At 40.7% G+C, this 20,475-nt stretch overlaps 1 protein-coding gene across 6 annotated transcripts in view; it reads right to left on the reverse strand.

The window, feature by feature from the left end:
* Window positions 1–692: 692 nt before the first annotated feature.
* Window positions 693–20,475, reverse strand: part of ZFC3H1 (zinc finger C3H1-type containing) — a 57,991-nt gene continuing 38,208 nt past the window's right edge. Inside the window, exons 25-35 of one of the 6 annotated variants that reach the window (XM_081331190.1) lie at window positions 19,648–19,750; window positions 17,091–17,289; window positions 15,662–15,756; window positions 14,654–14,764; window positions 13,927–14,031; window positions 13,261–13,426; window positions 8,899–8,999; window positions 7,366–7,467; window positions 6,734–6,773; window positions 1,776–1,838; window positions 693–1,646 (exon numbers count right to left, since the gene is read on the reverse strand). In XM_081331190.1, coding sequence (XP_081187316.1) covers window positions 1,512–1,646; window positions 1,776–1,838; window positions 6,734–6,773; window positions 7,366–7,467; window positions 8,899–8,999; window positions 13,261–13,426; window positions 13,927–14,031; window positions 14,654–14,764; window positions 15,662–15,756; window positions 17,091–17,289; window positions 19,648–19,750 — 1,220 coding nt within the window. In that variant the 3' untranslated portion in view covers window positions 693–1,511. Of the gene's footprint in view, window positions 1,839–6,733; window positions 7,468–8,898; window positions 9,000–13,260; window positions 13,427–13,926; window positions 14,032–14,653; window positions 14,765–15,661; window positions 15,757–17,090; window positions 17,290–19,647; window positions 19,751–20,475 lie in introns of all 6 variants that reach the window. The other 5 variants (XM_081331189.1, XR_014026928.1, XR_014026929.1 and 2 more) reach the window with 5 other exon arrangements.

A 20,475-nucleotide genomic window follows, 5' to 3' on the forward strand; every position in this document is an offset into this window, starting at 1 on the left:
GGTTAGCTCCATTCCCTGAGAGAGAATGAATTGAGAACAAGGGGAAGAGGAAGACAGTGCTGGAATTGGTGGCAGCCTCAAAGACAGGATTGAGGAGCTTAAAAATGTATTTAGTGTACATAGTGGAAGCAAGAATGATTTGTAAAGATAGAAATGTGTGGAATGCTATTGAACGCAGCTGATATAAACTAAATCTAGCTAAATGCTCTTTTCCTTCCTCTTGCCTTGTGTATTCAACTTCTTTTACATATTATTTACTTCTTTTGCTGTCTACATGACACCACTGATGGATAACCCAGAAAGGGAATAGCTAGTGGGTTTCTATATATGTATGCTAATCATGAATGGCCACAAAAGAGTAATTAAAACCTGCACAAGACAAATGCAGTGTGATTCTAGGATGCAAACATTTTGACTGTTTCTTATATTTTTTGTGGTACATATTTTCAGTCTGGATAAAAAAAACCACTGGAAAATTGTCTAGTAGCCTGAGCTACTACTATTACTACTAGTAGTATCTTTACTATTTTATCTTTATCACTACTTTAGCTTTACTATTTTATTACTTCTACTATTTATGGCTTTGTGCTCTGAAAAGATTGTTAGCTGTCCCACTGTTGTGCGCTGTTTAAAAAAAGAATGGAAACAGAAACCACATTTGTACTATCTAGTAAAAGACAACAAAGACAACAGATTTTTAAAAACGTATATTCAAAATATCTTTGTATAAACAGTAATACTACAGTGTAGTATCTTAATACAAATCAGTTCAATATTATTAACTGTTAAACTTTTATTATAAATTAAAATTTCTTTACAAAAATTGCACATAATAGAATTGATCACTCTTGAGGTTCTGATGCACTGGCATTGTAATAGAAACTGTATTCTTCAAGTTTTAGTCTCTGCCACAAGTCCAAAATGCAGAAAGGGCATTAAGCTCTCATAGCCTCCAAGTACAAAAATCATACTTGTGGCCATGGCAGGTATTTTGCTTAAGAACGGTTGTTTGTTTGTTTAAATCCTGCAATCAAAACAAATCTCTGAAAAAAAGGGACTGGGAAACAAGGACAGGGAAATAAAAAGTAAAACAAAACAGACTAGTTGTTTTTCATGTAAACAGGGCCCTCATTATTAACTCCAAACATAGATCTTTCAGGCATCAGTGTGAGTGTCAAGGGAAATCAGTAATAGCACGAAAGAAAATGAAAAGGAGCAAGTTTTTAAAAAATTAATACATTTTATGTCTGTCATTGGGATGAACTATACTTACGTACATGATGTTATGAGAGTCTGGCAGGGCCCAGAAGCAGGCCATAGAGGGCATCGTTTATCCAAGAAGGCGCCATGTTAATTGTTTCCAGGTTCAAGGAAAGCAAGCCAAAAGAGACTTGAGCTGCTCAGCACGGCTCATCTGCTTTACACAAGCCTAAAGCCAGAGATCAGCCTGGAGAATCACTTCAAAATGATTTTGGCATTTGAGAGGACTTAGTACTGACTGCGCCCAGCGTTCAGTGATTCGTGCTTTCTGTTCTGTAAGTGTTTAAATTTAAAAGCTCATCTAGGCTGACTCCAACCTCTTGGCACTTGGAAACTAGTTTTCTCAGGTTATCACTTTTACCTCCTTCTGATGCTTCAAATAGGAACTGCTGTAAGAGACGGGGAAGCAGACATGAGATTTAGCCAGAAGCTTGAATATCACCACATCAATGGACATGGGATATGCAGAAAATTGAAATGAAACCTTAAACTGAAACGTAAGGAGAAAACATTACATCTTTCCACAGGGTTGCACAAAGAGGTAACTTCTGAAAGGCTCTCTGATATAAGTGATGGACCTATAAAGGAGAGACAAAAAAAAAAACAATTCGATGTTATCACTCAATAAATATTTTTCTCATTCATCTCTACATCAAACTGTCTTGATCAGTTTATCACACTGATTATACACAACGACTAGTAACCTCATTTTTTAAAAAACAACCGTTAAATCCAGCATATTTGAATGAATACAAAAACACGATTTTCCATCTTAGAATAAAACTTCATATTGTCTTATTTTAAAACAAAAAACTTTTCTCTTTGTGCATCAAACCTTTAAAATGGCTTATCTGGGAATAAAGCTCACTAAGCAGGTATAGGTAGAATTATATTGTAAATGAGATGTCACAAGGCCAAAGGGACTGAATTTAAGTCAACCCAATTAGCACGTGAAAGGACACAAGGGCACTAAAGTGGTGAAATACAGTCATGGCCGAAATTGTTGGCACCCTAGAAATTTTTCCAGAAAATCAAGTATTTCTCACAGAAAAGTATTGCAGGAACACATGTTTTGCTATACACAGGTTTATTCCCTTTGTGTGTATTGGAACACAAGAAAAAAGGGAGGAAAAGAAGCAAATTGGACATAATGTCAAACAAAACTCCAAAAATGGGCCGGACAAAATTATTGGCGCCCTTTCAAAATTGTGGATAAACAAGATTGTTTCAAGCATGTGATGCTCCTTTAAACTCACCTGGGGCAAGTAACAGGTGTGGGCAATATAAAAATCACACCTGAAAGCAGATAAAAAGGAGAGTTCACTTAGTCTTTGCATTGTGTGTCTGTGTGTGCCATGCTAAGCATGGACAACAGAAAGAGAACAGAACTGTCTGAGGACTTGAAAACCAAAATTGTGGACAAATATCAACAATCTCAAGGTTACAAGTCCATCTCCAGAGATCTAGATTTGCCTTTGTCCACAGTGCGCAACATTATCAAGAAGTTTGCAACCCATGGCACTGTAGCTAATCTCCCTGGTCGTGGACGGAAGAGAAAAATTGTTGAAAGGTTGCAACGCAGGATAGTCCGGATGGTGGATAATTTATTTATTTTTATTTTATTACATTTATATACCGCCCTTTCCCGGAGGACTCAGGGCGGTTAAGCAGCCCCAAACAAGTTCCAAAGGAATGCAAGCTGTCCTGCAGGCTCAGGGAGCATCAATGTCAGCGCGAACAATCCGTCGACATTTAAATGAAATGAAACGCTATGGCAGGAGACCCAGGAGGACCCCACTGCTGACACAGAGACATAAAAAAGCAAGATTACAGTTTGCCAAAATGTACTTGAGTAAGCCAAAATCCTTCTGGGAAAACGTCTTGTGGACAGATGAGACCAAGATAGAGCTTTTTGGTAAAGTACATTATTCTACTGTTTACCGAAAACGAAATGAGGCCTACAAAGAAAAGAACACAGTACCTACAGTGAAATGTGGTGGAGGTTCAATGATGTTTTGGGGTTGTTTTGCTGCCTCTGGCACTGGGTGCCTTGAATGTGGGCAAGGCATCATGAAATCTGAGGATTACCAAAGGATTTTGGGTCGCACTGCAGAGCCCAGTGTCAGAAAGCTGGGTTTGCGTCCGAGATCTTGGGTCTTCCAGCAGGACAATGACCCCAAACATACGTCAAAAAGCACCCAGAAATGGAGACTTCCGCTGGCGGCGCGGCGCCGAAGACAGCCTCCCCTGGCTGCCCGCGGCTCAGCTGTTTGTTTTTTCGCCCGAAACAGCGCCGATCAGCTGTTCGGGCGAAATTGAAGCCCCCTCCTCGGGAGAAGAGGAGGGGGTGAGGCCCCAGGTAGGGGTAGAGTTCTCCGAGGCCGCCTGAGCTTCGAGCTTGGGCGGCTGAAGGATCGAACTCCCCCGAAGCCTGGGTTGCTCCCAGCTGGCCGTCGTCTCTGCTCCGAACTTCCTGGAGCAGAGCCAGGCGTCTGCGAACCATCCCTGCCTGAAGAAAGGACTATGATTTAAAGGAGCAGGCAGAGCGGTACAAGAGGAAAAGGTGAAGAGATGAAGAGGATTATTTTATTTTACTCTCAAGCTTGATGGACTATGCTTAAAACTTAAAGTGCAAGTGCGTCACAATTGTAAGTAAAAGATGGCGGCTAAACCTCCCCCTAGAACTTTTCGGAGTGCTGGAAATTCTCCGGTGCAACAACAATCATTACTGCAGGCGTTGCATTCTCCTGATGTATTGACATCGAAGGATCTTGAAAAACATACCCAGTTAATTTTGGAGTCAATGGGTGTTAAATTTGCACAGATGGAGGAGAAATTGGAGAAATTGGAGCAGAGAATGGAAGAAAGGATGGAGCAGAAACTTAGAGAGATGAAGGTAGACATTTTGTCCTCAGTGCATAAAGTAGCTAAATGTGTGGAGGTGCTGGATGATCAAGTGGAAGACTTGACTCAAAAGAATGCTATATTAGAAGCAAAAGTATTGGAAATTGAAGATTTAAAAGACAAAATGGATAGCGAACAGAGTTTGGCTCAATTTTACCAGATGCAGTTTGCTGTTAGAATTAGAGGCCTAAAAGAGAATATTAAGGAAGATTTAAAGCAGCTGGTTTCTGAGGCTTTTGAGGGGGTATTGAACCATCCAGCATCTGAAATAAAACAAGGCATGGACAAAGTGTTTCGTGTGAATTCCTGGATTGCTAAGCAGAGAAAGTTGCCTAGAGATGTGGTGGTTTATTTTGTAAAAAGGGAAATTAGAGATGAAGTTATACAAGCTGCCTATGATACTAAAGTTGTGATTGCTGGTCAAGAAGTTTTGGTTCTAAAAGAAATTCCTCCAAAGATTTTAAAGAGAAGGAAGGACTTTATATTTCTTGTGCAAGAGCTCAAGCAAAGAGATATAAGGTTCAGATGGGAGATCCCAGCTGGGTTGAGCTTCATGTATGATGGCAAAAGGTACTGTTTGGGTACTGTGAAGCAAGCGCATGATTTTTACAACAATGTTTTAAAAGCAACCCCATCAACACTTCTGGAAGCTGCAGAGGGCTCTGGAGAAGGAGAACATCAAGAGGATGAAGATGGACAGATAGACGAGAAGGGTACAGGAGGAGATCAAGCTGCAACTCTTTTGGATGATCCTAGAGAACAGAGGGTGACGCGTGCTGCCTTAAAACGCTCAAAAAAGATTAAAAAATAAGACCAGTAGAAATCTATGGAACTTCCACAATATACTTATAGTCAAGTGGTAGCTGTGTTTTTAAGAGTTTTGGGATGATATCTATGGTAACAGAATGTTCAATTTGGAATTAATGGACAATTTACTACAGAGGAAGAGGAAGAAAATTTTGTGGGTTAATGCGGGTTAATTTGTGTAAGAACTATCTATTATAGCCTATTTTGGCTAGAGAGGTTAATAGGGATAGGTGCTTGTGATGTGTAAGTGAGAATATGTCTAGGTAATAGTGAATTGTGGAAGAACATAGATGGGAATGATGCTAGTTTTCTTTTATTTTAGTTCTTTATACATATTTAGTATTGTTAAGGATTGGTTTACTCTATATAAGCTAGAGAGTGATGGATTTTAGAGTTTATAATTGTTAGTATATGATTGTTTATGATTGCTTTTTAGATATATACCTTGTATTTTGCTCTGGGAAGTCGGGGGGGGGGGAGGGGGGGAGGAGGGGAAGTAGAGGGGTGGGAGGCAGGGGAGGGAGGAGGGAGAGGGGGAGGGGGGGAGATAGGGGGGAGGTAGGGAGGGGAGGAGGGAGGGGGAAGGGGGGTTTTTCAAAGGAAAATTGTATTTTAAAACTTTTCAATAAAAAAAAAAAAAAAAAAAAAAGCACCCAGAAATGGATGGCAAGAAAGCGCTGGAGAGTTCTGAAGTGGCCAGCAATGAGTCCAGATCTGAATCCCATTGAACACCTGTGAAGAGATCTTACAATTGCTGTTGGGAAAAGGCACCCTTCCAATAAGAGAGACCTGGAGCAGTTTGCAAAGGAAGAGTGGTCCAAAATTCCAGGTGAGAGGTGTAAGAAGCTTATTGATGATAGGAAGCGACTGATTTCAGTTATTTTTTCCAAAGGGTGTGCAACCAAATATTAAGTTAAGGGTGCCAATAATTTTGTCCAGCCCATTTTTGGAGTTTTGTTTGACATTATGTCCAATTTGCTTTTTTTCCTCCCTTTTTTTCTTGTGTTCCAATACACACAAAGGGAATAAACCTGTGTATAGCAAAACATGTGTTCCTGCAATACTTTTCTGTGAGAAATACTTGATTTTCTGGAAAAATTTCTGGGGTGCCAACAATTTCGGCCATGACTGTATAGTGTTACTGCATCTGACAGAAGCAACTGAACCACATGCCTTTTCTTTTGCTTTTTCAAATGAACATAATGGATTGTTTGCAAACAACAAATTAAAAAAATCTGCTGGAATGTGTTTTAGGTACACATATGCACACCTAGCTTATCTGCTCCTGCTTCACTTTCTTCTTTCAAGCAAGTAAACCAGGAAGAGGATAGCTTCACCTGATGTCTGAATTATGGACTAAGGAATTAATTAAGAAGTATAATTAACACATGTAATTAATGTAAAGTTATTACTAAAAAGTTAATAAATACTGTGATTGGCCCAGGGGCCCTGGCTATTAAGTTTTGACATCAGATCAAACTATTTCACTTCTTGATTTATTTACCTGTCATATGAATGAAGAGCAAATTAATTCATATTTTGCAAAACCAGAATTCACGGTTTGTTGTGTAAAATGTATTCAATAGTACAAGCTCTGTAGGCTTTTTCCCTACAAAATAAACTACCATTGTTTTTTTTTATTCTTAACAGTATTGCTGCTGCTTCTTTTTTAATAGAATTTATATCAGAGATGAGACAAACTAAGAACCTTGGGAACAATTATTTTCAAATTATTTCTATTTAGTATATTTTCCTTACATACCTCTCTTTGTCCCTTTAAAAAGCATTCAGCAGCAATGGCTCTGAAGGGAAGAAATAAAAATGATTTATTTTTACTGAATACTGAGTATCTTGAAGGGAGGAACACTGGATATGGAATGAAACTATAAAATCCTGGAAAGCAATAGAGACTAACTCCCAATGATGACAATCTATAGTGAAGAGACAAAAAAGATCCATTTTATAAACACATCTTACATGAGCAAGACATTTCAGTTGTTCCCATTATGTACAAACACTGCAGACAATGATCAGTTCATCATCACTGGATAGTGCTATTATGATATAAAGGGGAGGGTAGAAAGGAGGAGGAAACAGAAGTCAATAATTTGAACAGTACAACACTCCAAAGTAGCAACAAGGAAATAAATCATTTTTTCCTTACTTATATACACAAATTATACTTACTTCTGAAATATTTTTGAATGGGAAAGCAAGGTCCTTGCTTTAATATCGTGTACATTTCTAAACCAAAGAGTGTGAACTGGATTACAATGAAAAACCTTTCTAGTAGAAACTAATTAGAAGGCTATTTCAGTTTTATGAAGCAAACCTTTTTAAACAATGAAAATTACAACAATATCTATCTTAACAGGTGTATGACTGTTGAATTACATTTTCCAGATGGCCAGGCAAGTTGGCATATTATATGTAAACATCTTGGCTTGCAGTTTCAAAATTTGAACATTGTTTTCTTCCCAATACTGCTGTAGCAACCTGCAATTACAAAGAAGTATATGAGAAAATGTAGTAATAGCTAAATCAACATGTTAAATAAAACTTTTTTTTAATCTCCAGAAAAAGAAAACCCAATGCAAATACAAGTTGAGGGTTCAAACTGATATGTATTGGGGGTTGATGCCAATTTCTGCTCAGGGCTCAATAGGTGATTGACCAGTCTCTGCTTAAACACTTCCAGTGAAGGGGGAGTTTGTAACTTCCTTCAGTAATTGGTCTATCGGTAAACCACTGTTACTGCTTGATACTGTCAGGATAACTTCAGCTAAAACCACCAGGCTAAATTACTCCAGAAAACATGTTACTAAAACACATATTAATATACCTTTTTATCTCTTTTTCTTTCGAAAGAAATTATATTGGGATTGGGACTCTGCTACTAGAATAAACTCTGAAAACTGAACAGAAAATTTGGTATGAATGGAGAAGTGATGAAATGAAAAGACTGGGATGAAAAAATTGACCTGGTCAGGCAGATAATTACTTAGAAATTGTCCCAATGTATGTCTATGGGCACTGGTTTTAATATCAGTAAATGCAGCATAATAAACAAACATTTCTATGAAGAGATAAAAAAATTGTTTACTAAGATTCCTATTAATTAGTTTTTGCTATTTGATACCAATTACTAATATTAATTAGTTAATTAATAGACAACAGGTAGGCCTACTCAAAAGACTGAAATTATTAAACATTAAATGCTGGCTGGCTTAATGCTAATGAAAACATCTCTTCAGCCATCTGCTTGCATCCATTTCCTAGTTTAATGTCAGTTTTTGAATCCAATGTATGGTATTTGCTTCTTTTAGTTCCTGAACAAACTTTTAATTGTGTGATTTTTAAATGAAATCAGGTTCCACCAAAATCCTCTTCTAGGTTGTGCAGTTAAGTCAAAAAGCAATGGGGAAAATACATTAACATAACAATTTGCTCAAGTTTATCTAAAAAGCACTAAACTATTACTGTGCCCAATATTTTCTTACAGACTTGCTGGATAATATTTATAGTTTAAGAACCATATTTATGTTTAGGGAACTAGGATGCTAAGATCATTTTCACCTTTCAACAAACTTTCTAAGCTATAACTCTATATAGGCTGAGGACACTGGATTGGATGACTGGGAGGGAGGAAAAAGCAGATGGGAAGAGTCACCAGTATTTTAAATGGTTGTCCAAATGCTTCTCCTACAGGTTTTTTTTCATAGCCCCCAGCCTGATCCAACCCTTTTCAGAATCAATTTTTCTATTGCCAGCTTCATCTCACACCAAATTCAGTATAGTTCAATTTTCGTAAGAGTTACTACTCACACAGCTCATTTACCTAATTTCTTTCCAACACTGCCCTGAATTTGAAAGAATAAAAAGAAGCACGCATATAAAATTTTAGATGCTCCCAGTAATATTTCTTACTTGAATGCCAGTCCAGGATTCGAAGGCATGGTAGAACAAAACCGTTCCAAAGCTTTGGAATGCTGAGTCTTTGGAACACAACTCAGATAAAAGGAAATAACCTGAAAGGTTGATTTTGAAAACATTAGAAGCTCCCATTTATTTATTTTTAAAACCCTGTCCTCTAGTGTAATGAATGAGAAAATAGCATGCACACTTTTGAATTCAGAGTTAGGTTGGTCTGACCGATACCTATCAAAATAAAACAATTGTGGGATATTCCATCATATATCACTTTACCTATAGTTGTTTCACAGAAAGGAGAGGCATGCCATCTAGCTTCAGACTGGCATGCATAAGCAACTCTATTGGGGATTTGTTTGTTTGTTAATCCTGCCTTTATTAGTTTTAAAAATAATTCAAGCAAGCAAGCAAACAAACAATAAACCTTCCTGGGCCCAAATCATGAGAGAATCAGAAGTAACATCATTGGAAGGTATCTGATTATGTTGATTCTTGTATTTTTTGCAGATTTTAATGGAAAAAACTCTGCAACTGCTAGCTTTTGATAAAGGAAGAGTAAGCCAAGATGAAGGTTGTGCTATGTGATGATGGTCCAGCTGAGCTCTGAAACAGAACTGATGCCTTTGCTATTAGCTTCAGACTCCAAGGACCCAGATGGAACTAACATTTTTCTGGGCACAGTCTGAAGAGATAAGGATATGGACAAGCTTCAATACCTGACCACACAAAAATATTCTCAGTCTTGAAAACCAACTGCATATGACTTGCTTTGTAAGGTTATTTCCTTTCCTCCAAGTAGAAAGGAGGCAAGTAATTTCCTTAGATAGTCAGCAGCTTACTACTGTATTTGGTGCACCTATTAAATGGTGCCTTCAGGGTTATCGGTACATGGCAAACAGTGAAGAGGAATAAAAAGGGGAAAATAAAATAAAAACACAAAGCAGAAAAAAATAGCTAGCAGAAGACGGAAAGAATAAAATAAAAGAATAAAAAGACCAAACAAATGTCCAAGGAACTCTCGGATGTACTACTACAGCAGTGATGAAAAGGAAATAAGGTAGATAGACACCAATCCTGCTAAAAGGCAAACCTTCCTAATTAATTCCACCTGAATGGAATTAATCCATTCCACCTGAAAGTGTTGATTTGAGCATCACATTTTCTTTTGCCCTCTCCCAAGCTCCGATGGGTCCTTATAACATTTTGGCTAATCAAAGATCTCAACTTTACCTACCACCTAATCGTGCAGCGGCGGCCCTACCCGAGCTACTCGATGTCCTCTCAGGGTTGGTGGTTGAATTCCCAAGACTCATGGTCTTGGGCGACTTTAATCTACCGTCCCTGGGAGGATCGTCCGAACTGGCTCGGGAGTTCATGGCTTCCATGGCGGCCATGGACCTGTTGCAAATAATTTCTGGGCCGACTCATGAGAGAGGCCACAACCCAGACTTGGTGTTCTTGTCTGGACGGTGGCGTGATGATATCGGTGGGGGTGCCACAACTGTTACGCCCCTGTCATGGACCGATCACCACCTCCTGCGGCTAGACTTCCCCCTTGCCACCCCCCACCGTGGGTGCACGGTGCCAGTCAGATGGTACCGCCCTAGGCGCCTAATGGACCCTGATAAGTTCCAGGCAGCGCTTAGGGACACGCATGCACCCCCTGCTCACAGCTCGGCGGATGCCTTAGTGGAAGCCTGGGAAAAGGCAGCCACGGAGGCTCTGGACCGAGTTGTACCCTTGCGGCCTCTGACCCGGCGCAGATCCCAGCGAGCCCCATGGTTCACCGAGGAGCTCCGGGAGATGAAGCGTCGGAGACGGGGCCTAGAGAGCCGTTGGAGATCCAGTCGATCCGAATCCGACCGATTGCGACTAAGAATCCTCACCAGGTCTTATCTCGCTGCGATAAGGGTGGCAAAATCCAACTACTTTTCCACCCTCATCGCGTCCGCAGATAATCGCCCGGCTGCCTTGTTCAGGGTGACTCGCTCCCTATTAAACCAAGAGGTGAGGGAGGAACCCTTGCAGGGTCGAGCCGAGGAATTTGGTCAATATCTGCTGGATAAAATTGCTCGGATTCGAACTGGCCTGGACTCCAACTGGGCTGAGATGGAAGAACAAGACATGGACAGTCTTGTCGACGTCATCTGGGAAGAATTTGATCCTGTAACTCCTAAGGAAGTGGACAGGATTATGAGAAGGTTGAGCTCCTCCACATGCTTACTGGACCCGTGCCCTTCCTGGCTGGCCTATGCAGCTCGAGAGGGGACACGAGGCTGGTTCCTAGCGGTCATCTCTGCTTCTCTGAGTGAGGGTCACTTCCCCACCGCCTTGAAGGAGGCGGTGGTGAGACCTCTCCTCAAGAAGCCCACCTTGGACCCATCCTCTTTGAATAACTTTCGTCCAGTCTCCAATCTTCGCTTCCTTGCGAAGGTTGTTGAGAGCGTGGTGGCGCACCAACTTCCTCAGATCCTGGATGAAGCGGTTTATCTAGACCCGTACCAATCGGGTTTCAGGCCGGGCTACAGCACGGAGACGGCATTGGTCGCTCTGATGAATGATCTCTGGAGAGCCCGGGACAGGGGCCATTCCTCTGTCCTAGTCTTATTAGACCTCTCGGCGGCTTTCGATACCATCGACCATGGTATCTTGCTGCGACGCCTCAGGGGACTGGGAGTGGGAGGCACGGTTCTGCGTTGGTTCTCCTCCTTTCTCCAGGGTCGCTCGCAGTCGGTGCTGACAGGGGGACAGAGGTCGACCCCGAGGCCTCTCGCTTGCGGAGTCCCTCAGGGGTCGGTCCTCTCGCCTCTCCTGTTCAACATCTACATGAAACCGCTGGGTGAGATCATTCGCAGTTTTGGAGTAGGGTACCATCAGTATGCTGATGACACCCAGCTTTTTATCTCAACTCCAAACAATATCAGTGATGCCCTAGACGTGATGTCCCGCTGCCTGAAAGCGGTCCGGGAATGGATGGGGAGAAACAGGCTTCAACTGAACCCGGACAAGACTGAATGGCTGTACGTACCGGCAAGCCAGGATATTCAGAACGTCCCACTGCTTAACATTGGGGACAAGTTACTTCCCCCTGTTGATAGGGCCCGCAACCTGGGTGTCCTCCTAGACTCGCAGCTCTCCCTGGAAGACCACATAGGAGCTGTGACCAAGGGGGCCTTCTCCCGGGTTCGACTAGTTCGCCAACTACGGCCTTATCTGGACCTGGATTCCTTACGTACAGTCACCCATGCCCTTGTGACCTCTCGCCTAGACTATTGTAACGCTCTCTACATGGGGCTGCCCTTGAGATCCACTCGGAAGCTTCAACTGGTGCAAAGTGCGGCGGCACGGACACTCTTGGGAGCCTCCCGATACTCCCATATCACACCTCTCCTCCGTGCGCTGCACTGGCTTCCGGTTGCCTTCCGTGTGAAGTTCAAGGTGCTAACAATGACATACAAAGCCCTACATGGCATGGGTCCAGACTACCTACGGGAGCACCTTCTGCCAATGTCAGCACCCCACCGTCCTGTGCGCTCCCACAGAGAGGGCCTCCTCAGGGTGCCACCGCTCAAGGAATGTCGGCTGGTGGCCCCCAGGGGGAGGGCATTCTCAGTGGGTGCGCCAGCCCTCTGGAACAGCTTACCAACCGAAATCCGGATGGCCCCTGACCTCCGTACCTTCCGTCGCGACTTAAAAACTTTCCTGTTCCAGCAGTCCGGCCTGGCATGATAGCGTTAATTGGGGTCCCAGTTTGTTTTCATTAGTGTTTCTTATTATTTTTATTGTTCAATCTGTATACATTCCTTCCTCTGTACACCGCCCCGAGTCCCTCGGGAGAAGGGCGGTTTATAAAAACTAATAAATAAATAAATAAATAAATAATAACGCAGGTGATTCTGATTCAGTTAATTTGAACCATAGGCACAATGAAAATACAGCCATGATACCTCTTTCAATGCAAGTAACCTGAAACTATTATAATACCATCAAGTTTCGATACAGGACAATATTTATATCTCAGGGTTGAAATGAAGGGTCCTTGGTACTCTCTAAGCTTGGTTGTGTTCTTGCAGACATTTCATTAAGGGTAGGTAAACATCAGCACTGATGATGTTACCTAATTGGGTAATGAAATATCTGCAAGAAAACAACCAAATTCAGAGAGCACCAAGGATCCCTCATCATTACGTTTCTTCCTCCATTCCACCTGAAAGTGTTGATTTGAGCATCACATTTTCTTTTGCCCTCTCCCAAGCTCCGATGGGTCCTTATAACATTTTGGCTAATCAAAGATCTCAACTTTGCTTGTAATGTTGCTTACATTAGGTGTGCTTTACTGTGGATTTTGAAATACTGTACCTTATTATGAAATTCATAGTTGGTCCAGTAATCAGCAGTGCTATATGGAATAGGGTAACGTGTTGAGACTGTAACAAGACATCTGTTCACAAGGTCAGTAAAAAGCTTGAATTCTTGAACTTGATTGTTGGATTTGACAATTTTGTCATTGATGAAAACAAGGTAACTAGAAAATACAAGTAAAACATATTTGAATACTTCTGAATGTGCTATTTTATTAAAACCCTCAAAACACAAGATTTTTCACAGCCTTGGGGATTCCATGGACAGCTTTCAGGGTTGTTACATAAGCTCAAGTGATGGTTGTTCATTTGCATTCTTGCGTTTTATATGAGAGATGAGACAGATGCCCACTTTCCTGGCCTTTCAGAAGAGTGTTAGAGTTGGCTCTGCCAACTTGGCCTGGGGGTCCAAGAGTGCCAAGCAACATGGGGGGTGGGGGGGGTGACTGGTGGGCTAAAGGTGCTCCCTCTACCTTTTGATTTTGCTATTGTCTCTTTTAACTTTGTTTTAATCTGGTTTTTAACTTGTTTCTCTTAATGTATCACTTAATGTTTTATCTATAAATTACCCAGAGGCATGCAAGTATGATCGGCAATTAGAAATCTGATACATAAATACGCTAGCTAAATAAATAGTCAAGTAATGTCTCATATTTATACTTACTCCATCCAAATCTGCTGAACTATTTCCTCTTGCATGACTGCTCCAAGTGCTGCCTCAAATGCATCTGTTGCTTCTATGGAATTTCCATGAAGAGATTGGTATAAACTATACAAAAAAAAAAATGTTTTTGTAACCAAACACATACTCCTTTTGCTAAAAGAAAAGGACAATGGAAGAAACTGACATTTAGAACCAAAAACTGTCACAAGATCAAAATATGCTCAAGTTTTGACACAACACTAAACTATGGTTTAATTTATGTGCACAGATTTGTAAAGAACTTGATCAAAGTTGAGCTCATTTTCTTCATCTTCCAAAACACTGCGTAGCAGAACAAAAATTCTACTTGCATTTATTTCATTGTTTACTAGTACTTTTTATATAAAAGATTATGTTTTAACACAATCTGAATTTTTTATTAAAAAATATGTACTCCTTTTCACTAGGTAGAATTTAGGATTGTAGAAAAAAAAACCCCTAAGACGTACCCACCGTTCCAATTTTTCCCAATCTTACCTCATAACACTAAACTATAAACTGAAATGCAGAAGGTCACTACACAAAGACATGATACAAAAAACTACCAGCATTTTTTCATACCACAGGAGAAAGCTGCATTCATCAAGTGTGATGAATACACCAGGGACGGAAGGGTTGCCTTCAAGAACTGGTTTAGTATAAGGCATCCTATGCAAATTTATATTAGCATTGAAACAAACAATCTCACCAGTATATCTGCCACAGGTAAGGAATCTGCTGGTTTAAAACATCTTCCGTAAAATTTCCCTTATACAAGGGTGGTGTAAATTCAATTGACATTGGAAAATTCAAAAAATACCTACAACAAAAATCTGCTTTTAGTATGAAAATGTTTACTATATAGAACTAATATTATGCAACAGGAACTTTATAAACATATAGCAAAAATGCTATGTTAGCTATTAAGTAGAAATCAATTTAGATTCTGCAACAAACACATATCTGCAAATTATGGCAGGTGAAACATTCCCCCATCCGTACTACTAGCACAATAGTAGAAACTGCATAGAATTTTAATTAATAAGAGGAATTGTTAATTACAAGTACTCAATACGTTGATGAAAGGACATACAAAACCTAAAAGGTGGCAGTTGCTAGGGGTTATTTCAGAAGTGAAGGAGTGAGAAAAATTAATTTTAACAGTTGCATCATTATTATTTTTCAGTTCATCTAATTAACTTGATTAGCTTAGCCAGGATTTTCAACTGAGAAAAAGAAGAGCTTCTCTGAGTAACTGAGTAATTTCAGGACTGCTTTTAGTAACAATTGAATTCAAACTAACAAAACAGAAAGAATACCAGAAGTGGCTATGTTCCAATAAAAACTGAGTGAAGTTAGTGAAGAAACTATTCTAAGCAAGACCTAGTATAATGGATTATAATAATGGATGAAGATTTATCTATGTGCAGGAATAAAATATTGGACATAATATTGACACAAGTATGAAAACAAAATTTGTTAGTAACAAAACTGTTGTCTAGTGGAATGATAACTAAATGCATGAAGCACAAACTAAATATGCAAAAACTTTTCATTAAATAGACAAATGGAAAAAAATGATTTTCCTGAAAATATGCTTGGTAGAGTGGAACCCTGACAATGTACGACTAGAATTTCTACAAATACACGTATGCCACAATTTCTACGGCAAAATTGAGGGTAATTCAATATAGAATAAAACAGCAGCCAGGCTTACCGTAATAAATCTACAGGATGATTTTCTTGAGGAACGTACTCAAAAAATGCAGCAACAAAAGCTTGCAACAGTGCAGGAATACTATCTGATCTATTCTGTCATAAAATAATTAAATTTGATGTTAGCTTACATTAAAGAATATCCAATACAACAGCATTATGTAAAAAAAAAATTAATGATTTTTGAAACTAATTCAATTAAATGAGCTGTCATATGGAAATATTAAAAGTAAAATTTTAGTAATTATATAAAAGCAGAAAAAGAGAGCACCTGAATAGTCAGAGAGATTATTCAGAAGCAACAACACAAGACCAAATTACCGCATTTTTCGGACCATAAGACGCACTTTTCCCTTCCCAAAAGTGGGTGGAAAAATGAGGTGCGTCTTATGGTCCGAAGGTAAGCGAAAACACTTGTCTCCCGTTCAGTCAACACAGTCCATCAGCTCCATTGGAGAGACGTGATTGAATGAAGACGTGGAATTCTCCGCCCCGCCCCTGTGATTGGTTGGCAGGGGAGGAAATACAGACGTGCCTGCCATGCCTTCTGACTGCCTCCCCCTCCCTGCGCGCGCACATTTTCTTTCTTTTACCTCGCTGCTAAAGAAATAGTTTTTGCTAAACTAAAACTCATAGGCGATTTGCCCCAGCAAAGCCGTGAGGAGTTGTCCCTGCAGGTTTCTCTGCAAAGTTTATTGGAAGTGATTTCCCATTTGCAAGATAATACTGCTAAATGTTTGAAATTGCTTCGGCATCTTAGAAAACCTATTCAGGGAAAAGAAACTACCGGTACCTACCTACCTACCTTCCTTCCTTCCTTTCTCTCTCTCCCTCCCTCCTTTCTTTCTTCCTTCCTTCTCCCTTCCTTCCTTCCTTCTTTCTTTCTCTCTCTTTCTTCCTTGCTCCCTCCCTCCTCCCTCCCTCCTTCCTTCCTTCCTTCCTTTCTTTCTTTCTATCTCTCTCTTTCTTCTTTCCTTCCTCCCTCCCTCCCTCCTTCTCTCTCTCTCTCCCCTCCTTCCTTCCTAGTATACCGGTACTATTTGGTTCAGAATATTTTTTTTCTTGTTTTCCTGCTCTAAAAACTGGGTGCGTCTTATGGTCAGGTGCATCTTATGGTCCGAAAAATACGGTAACCTTTTGTGATTTATACATAAAGAATACAAAAGATCCTTTCATATATATAAAACAAAGGTATTAAAAATCCATCTGGAATATTATACCTTTGTCACCAAGTTCTACATCATCCACCTAATAAACCAAAACATTCAGATTCATATCTCAATCTTGTAACATGTAAACAACTGATTCGGGTAAAACACATTTTTACTTTGTTCTACAGCAATCTCTACTATATCTCATGATAAAGTTATCATTTTGCACTGGAGAAACTGTAATAAGTAATAAATCAAATATGGAACAAGTTGTTTTACCTGCATCATGAAAAATTTGCACATAAAGTAAAAAACCTGGGCATTCTGAGGATTCTTCTCAAATGCTGAGAGCCACACATCACAAGCTCTTTCAATTTCTCCTGTTCTCAAATACAAACCAACTAGAATCTTCAAAAGATGACAGTCAAAAGGATTTAATTTCAGAAGTGATTTACACAGCTCAATAGCAGCTTCCCACCTTGAATGAAATCAGTGAAGTTTTCCATGAACATTTTTGTAGGTAGATTATTTAAAATATTAAAAGAATGAAATACAAAACCCTTATGCAATTTTTTAAAAATCCACTCCATTCTTATGGCAGCACTCAACTAATATTCACCTATCTAAAAACACTAAGAAAAGTTGGGTCTATTACTATTATATAGGAAACTATTAGGAAATCTAACAGCTAAAGAACTGAAACATCCCAGAAAGCAATGTCAAGCCCTATACGGGGTGCTGGATAATGCTGCCAAGAAAAAGTTTTGACCAATATCCAAAGTTCAGCAGGAGCTGAACTTGATTCAAATATATCAACAGAAACATGAACTTTATAGCTCATTAGGGTCCTTACGGCTGTGAGCTTGGCCACCTGCTCTTCAGACCATTCCCCTGGTCTTCAGACCATTCCCCTTGTTAAAGGGCTTTGGGGGGGGGGGCATGTCATGTGACTGAGGTAGAAGGAGGGAGTTGTTCCTTGACATCTTCAGGTTTTGATTCACTCCTTCAATACTGCTCCTTCAGTTTCTAACCTTCAGTTTTTAGGGAAGCTGGTTGAGATTACTGTGCAGTAGCTTCAGTGGATGCTGGATGAAATAGATGGTTTGGATGCCTTTCAGTTAGAATTCAGGCATGGGTTAGGGTCAGAAATGGCATGGGTCACGTTTTTAGATGATCTCTGTGGGGATGAGATAGGGGTTCTGCAACCAGGCTCTAGGACAACTCACTGTGGCTAACTCACTGTGTGACAATTCCACGTGAGATAACTCAACACAATGTTATCCACCATACTTTGACATTATTTCCGCTTCTGTGAATAGAAATATTGTCAAAAAAATAGTGGTGGATAACATTTATTGTGTTCGAGTTATCCTGTGTGGAACTGTCCCACCGCAAGTTGTCTCATGGCAAGTAGCTGTGGCAAGACGGCCATGCTGGGTTGGCTGTGGCAAGATGGCTGAGGTGAATTGGCCGCAAGTTGGCCGTAGCATGTTGGCTGCAAGGTGTCTCATTCTGATGCACCTATTGTCGCTCTGTTTGATAGCATCAACCAAGTTGTCTTTCACATGCGACTCTGTGGATTGCGCAGGAGGCACTATATTGTGCTGGTTCACCTACTTTCTTTGGGATCAATATCCAGTGGGGAGAAAAAGATCTCGGCCACTACTATTCAACATTTATATCAAGCCACTGGATGTGCTCACCCACTGCCACGGGATGACGTATCATCTGTATGCTAACGATACCCAGTTATGTATTTCTGCACCTTGTGAATTAAGTAATATTGTTGATGTCTTATCCTGGTACCTGGAAGCTTAAGATCTGGATGGAGAATAATAGGCTTCAGCTGAAGCCTGGCAAGACTGAGTGACTTTGGGTATTGGGACCTTCCATTTTTAGGACTATGCCCTTGAAGAGTATCCAAAAGCTTTAGTTGGTACAGAATGCAGCAGTATGGGAAATTAAGTGTATCCTTGGAATGGCAGACATTATATTTCTGCTCTATCAGCTGCATTGGTTGCCAGTTTGCTTCCAGGTCCAATTCAAAATGCTAGTTTTTACCTTTAAAGCCCTTCCTGGTATGAATGTCAGGCCCAGAACCTAGAATGACATGTAGTAATTCTTCCAAACTGAGTTCTTTATTGTTTCACATGTACAAACAAAATCTTGGCAGACTGAGTACTATCTGCATCTATAACATATTCTGTGAATATTAGGGAATGGCTCTCTTTGCCCATTTTTTTCTCAGACATGATCTTTGGACTGAATTACCTCTTACCCCCCTGGAATGTATCCTGGGGATCCAATTCCTCACTACATTTCATCACACTGGACCAGGTTATTTGACGGACTGCCTCTTCCCAACTACATCTGTCTGTCGCATCAGATACAACAAAAGAATTGCAGATGCCGTATATCCCATCTGCTAATTACTTTTGGCGGGACCCTGGAGGCCGACCGTTTCTGCCATAGTGACCACCTTATGAAACATCATCCCCTCTCTCTGAGATCAGCTTGGGTCATCCTGTTAATTTTTCACAATGTCATCGGGCTTGGGAGCTGAGTCCCTGGTGAGTTGCTGAGGTGATTTTACTGCTGCTAGTATCCGTCACTCTCTCCTTGCCTCTTAAAAAGTGTAATATTTTTTAATGGTTGACTGTTTTTATATAGTTTTTAATATTTTTATTTTGTGCCACCCAGACACATATTTTATGAGATGGGCATTATATACAGTATAATAAACCTCTTTTTAGCCTTCTAATATAACAGTTACATTAGGATAGAAACAGCTGGTCCTAGGAGCACACACAAAAAAGTAAGTTTTTCAGCAACAAACCTTTCTAACAGCTGCTGCAAAACAATCATGTTTCTGTACAAGGGAAGGCAAAAAATTGTTTTCTCAGTGGAGGCATCCTCACTGGTACATGATTGGATGGCATCTAATACAGAAACAAAAGAAAAATTACACACTTAGAAATATAAAATTTTGTCACTGAATAGATATGTACTTGCCATCCATATGTAGGGAAAAAGAACATCAGAATGCAGGTCTCAAAACTAATAAAGAATCAGTCTTTTACCATCACTAAAGGATTACTTACCGTATATACTTGAGTATAAGCCGACTCGAGTATAAGCCGAGACCCCCAATTTCACCCCCAAAAACTGGAAAAAGTTATTGACTCGAGTATAAGCCGATCCGCCGTTCTGCAAGCCTCTGCCGCCAGCAGAGGCTCGATCCGCCATTTTGCAAGCCTGAATACACAGGAATACCCTGTGTGGCCGCGGCTCGTCGGCAGGTCTCCGTTCCTCCTGCCGACCTTTGGGGAGGTTTGGGCGCCTCCCCAAACCTCCCCAAACCTCGGCAGGTCTCCGTTCCTCCTGCCGACCTTTGGGGAGGTTTTGGCGCCTCCCCAAACCTCCCCAAACCTCGGCAGGTCTCCGTTCCTCCTGCCGACCTTTGGGGAGGTTTGGGCGCCTCCCCAAACCTCCCCAAACCTCGGCAGGTCTCCGTTCCTCCTGCCGACCTTTGGGGAGGTTTGGGCGCCTCCCCAAACCTCGGCAGGTCTCCGTTCCTCCTGCCGACCTTTGGGGAGGTTTGGGCGCCTCCCCAAACCTCTGCAGGTCTCCGTTCCTCCGCGCAGACCTGCCGACCTTTGGGGAG

This window comes from Vipera berus (genome assembly GCF_964194415.1).
Source record: "Vipera berus genome assembly, chromosome: 6".
Taxonomy (NCBI): Eukaryota; Metazoa; Chordata; class Lepidosauria; order Squamata; family Viperidae; genus Vipera; species Vipera berus.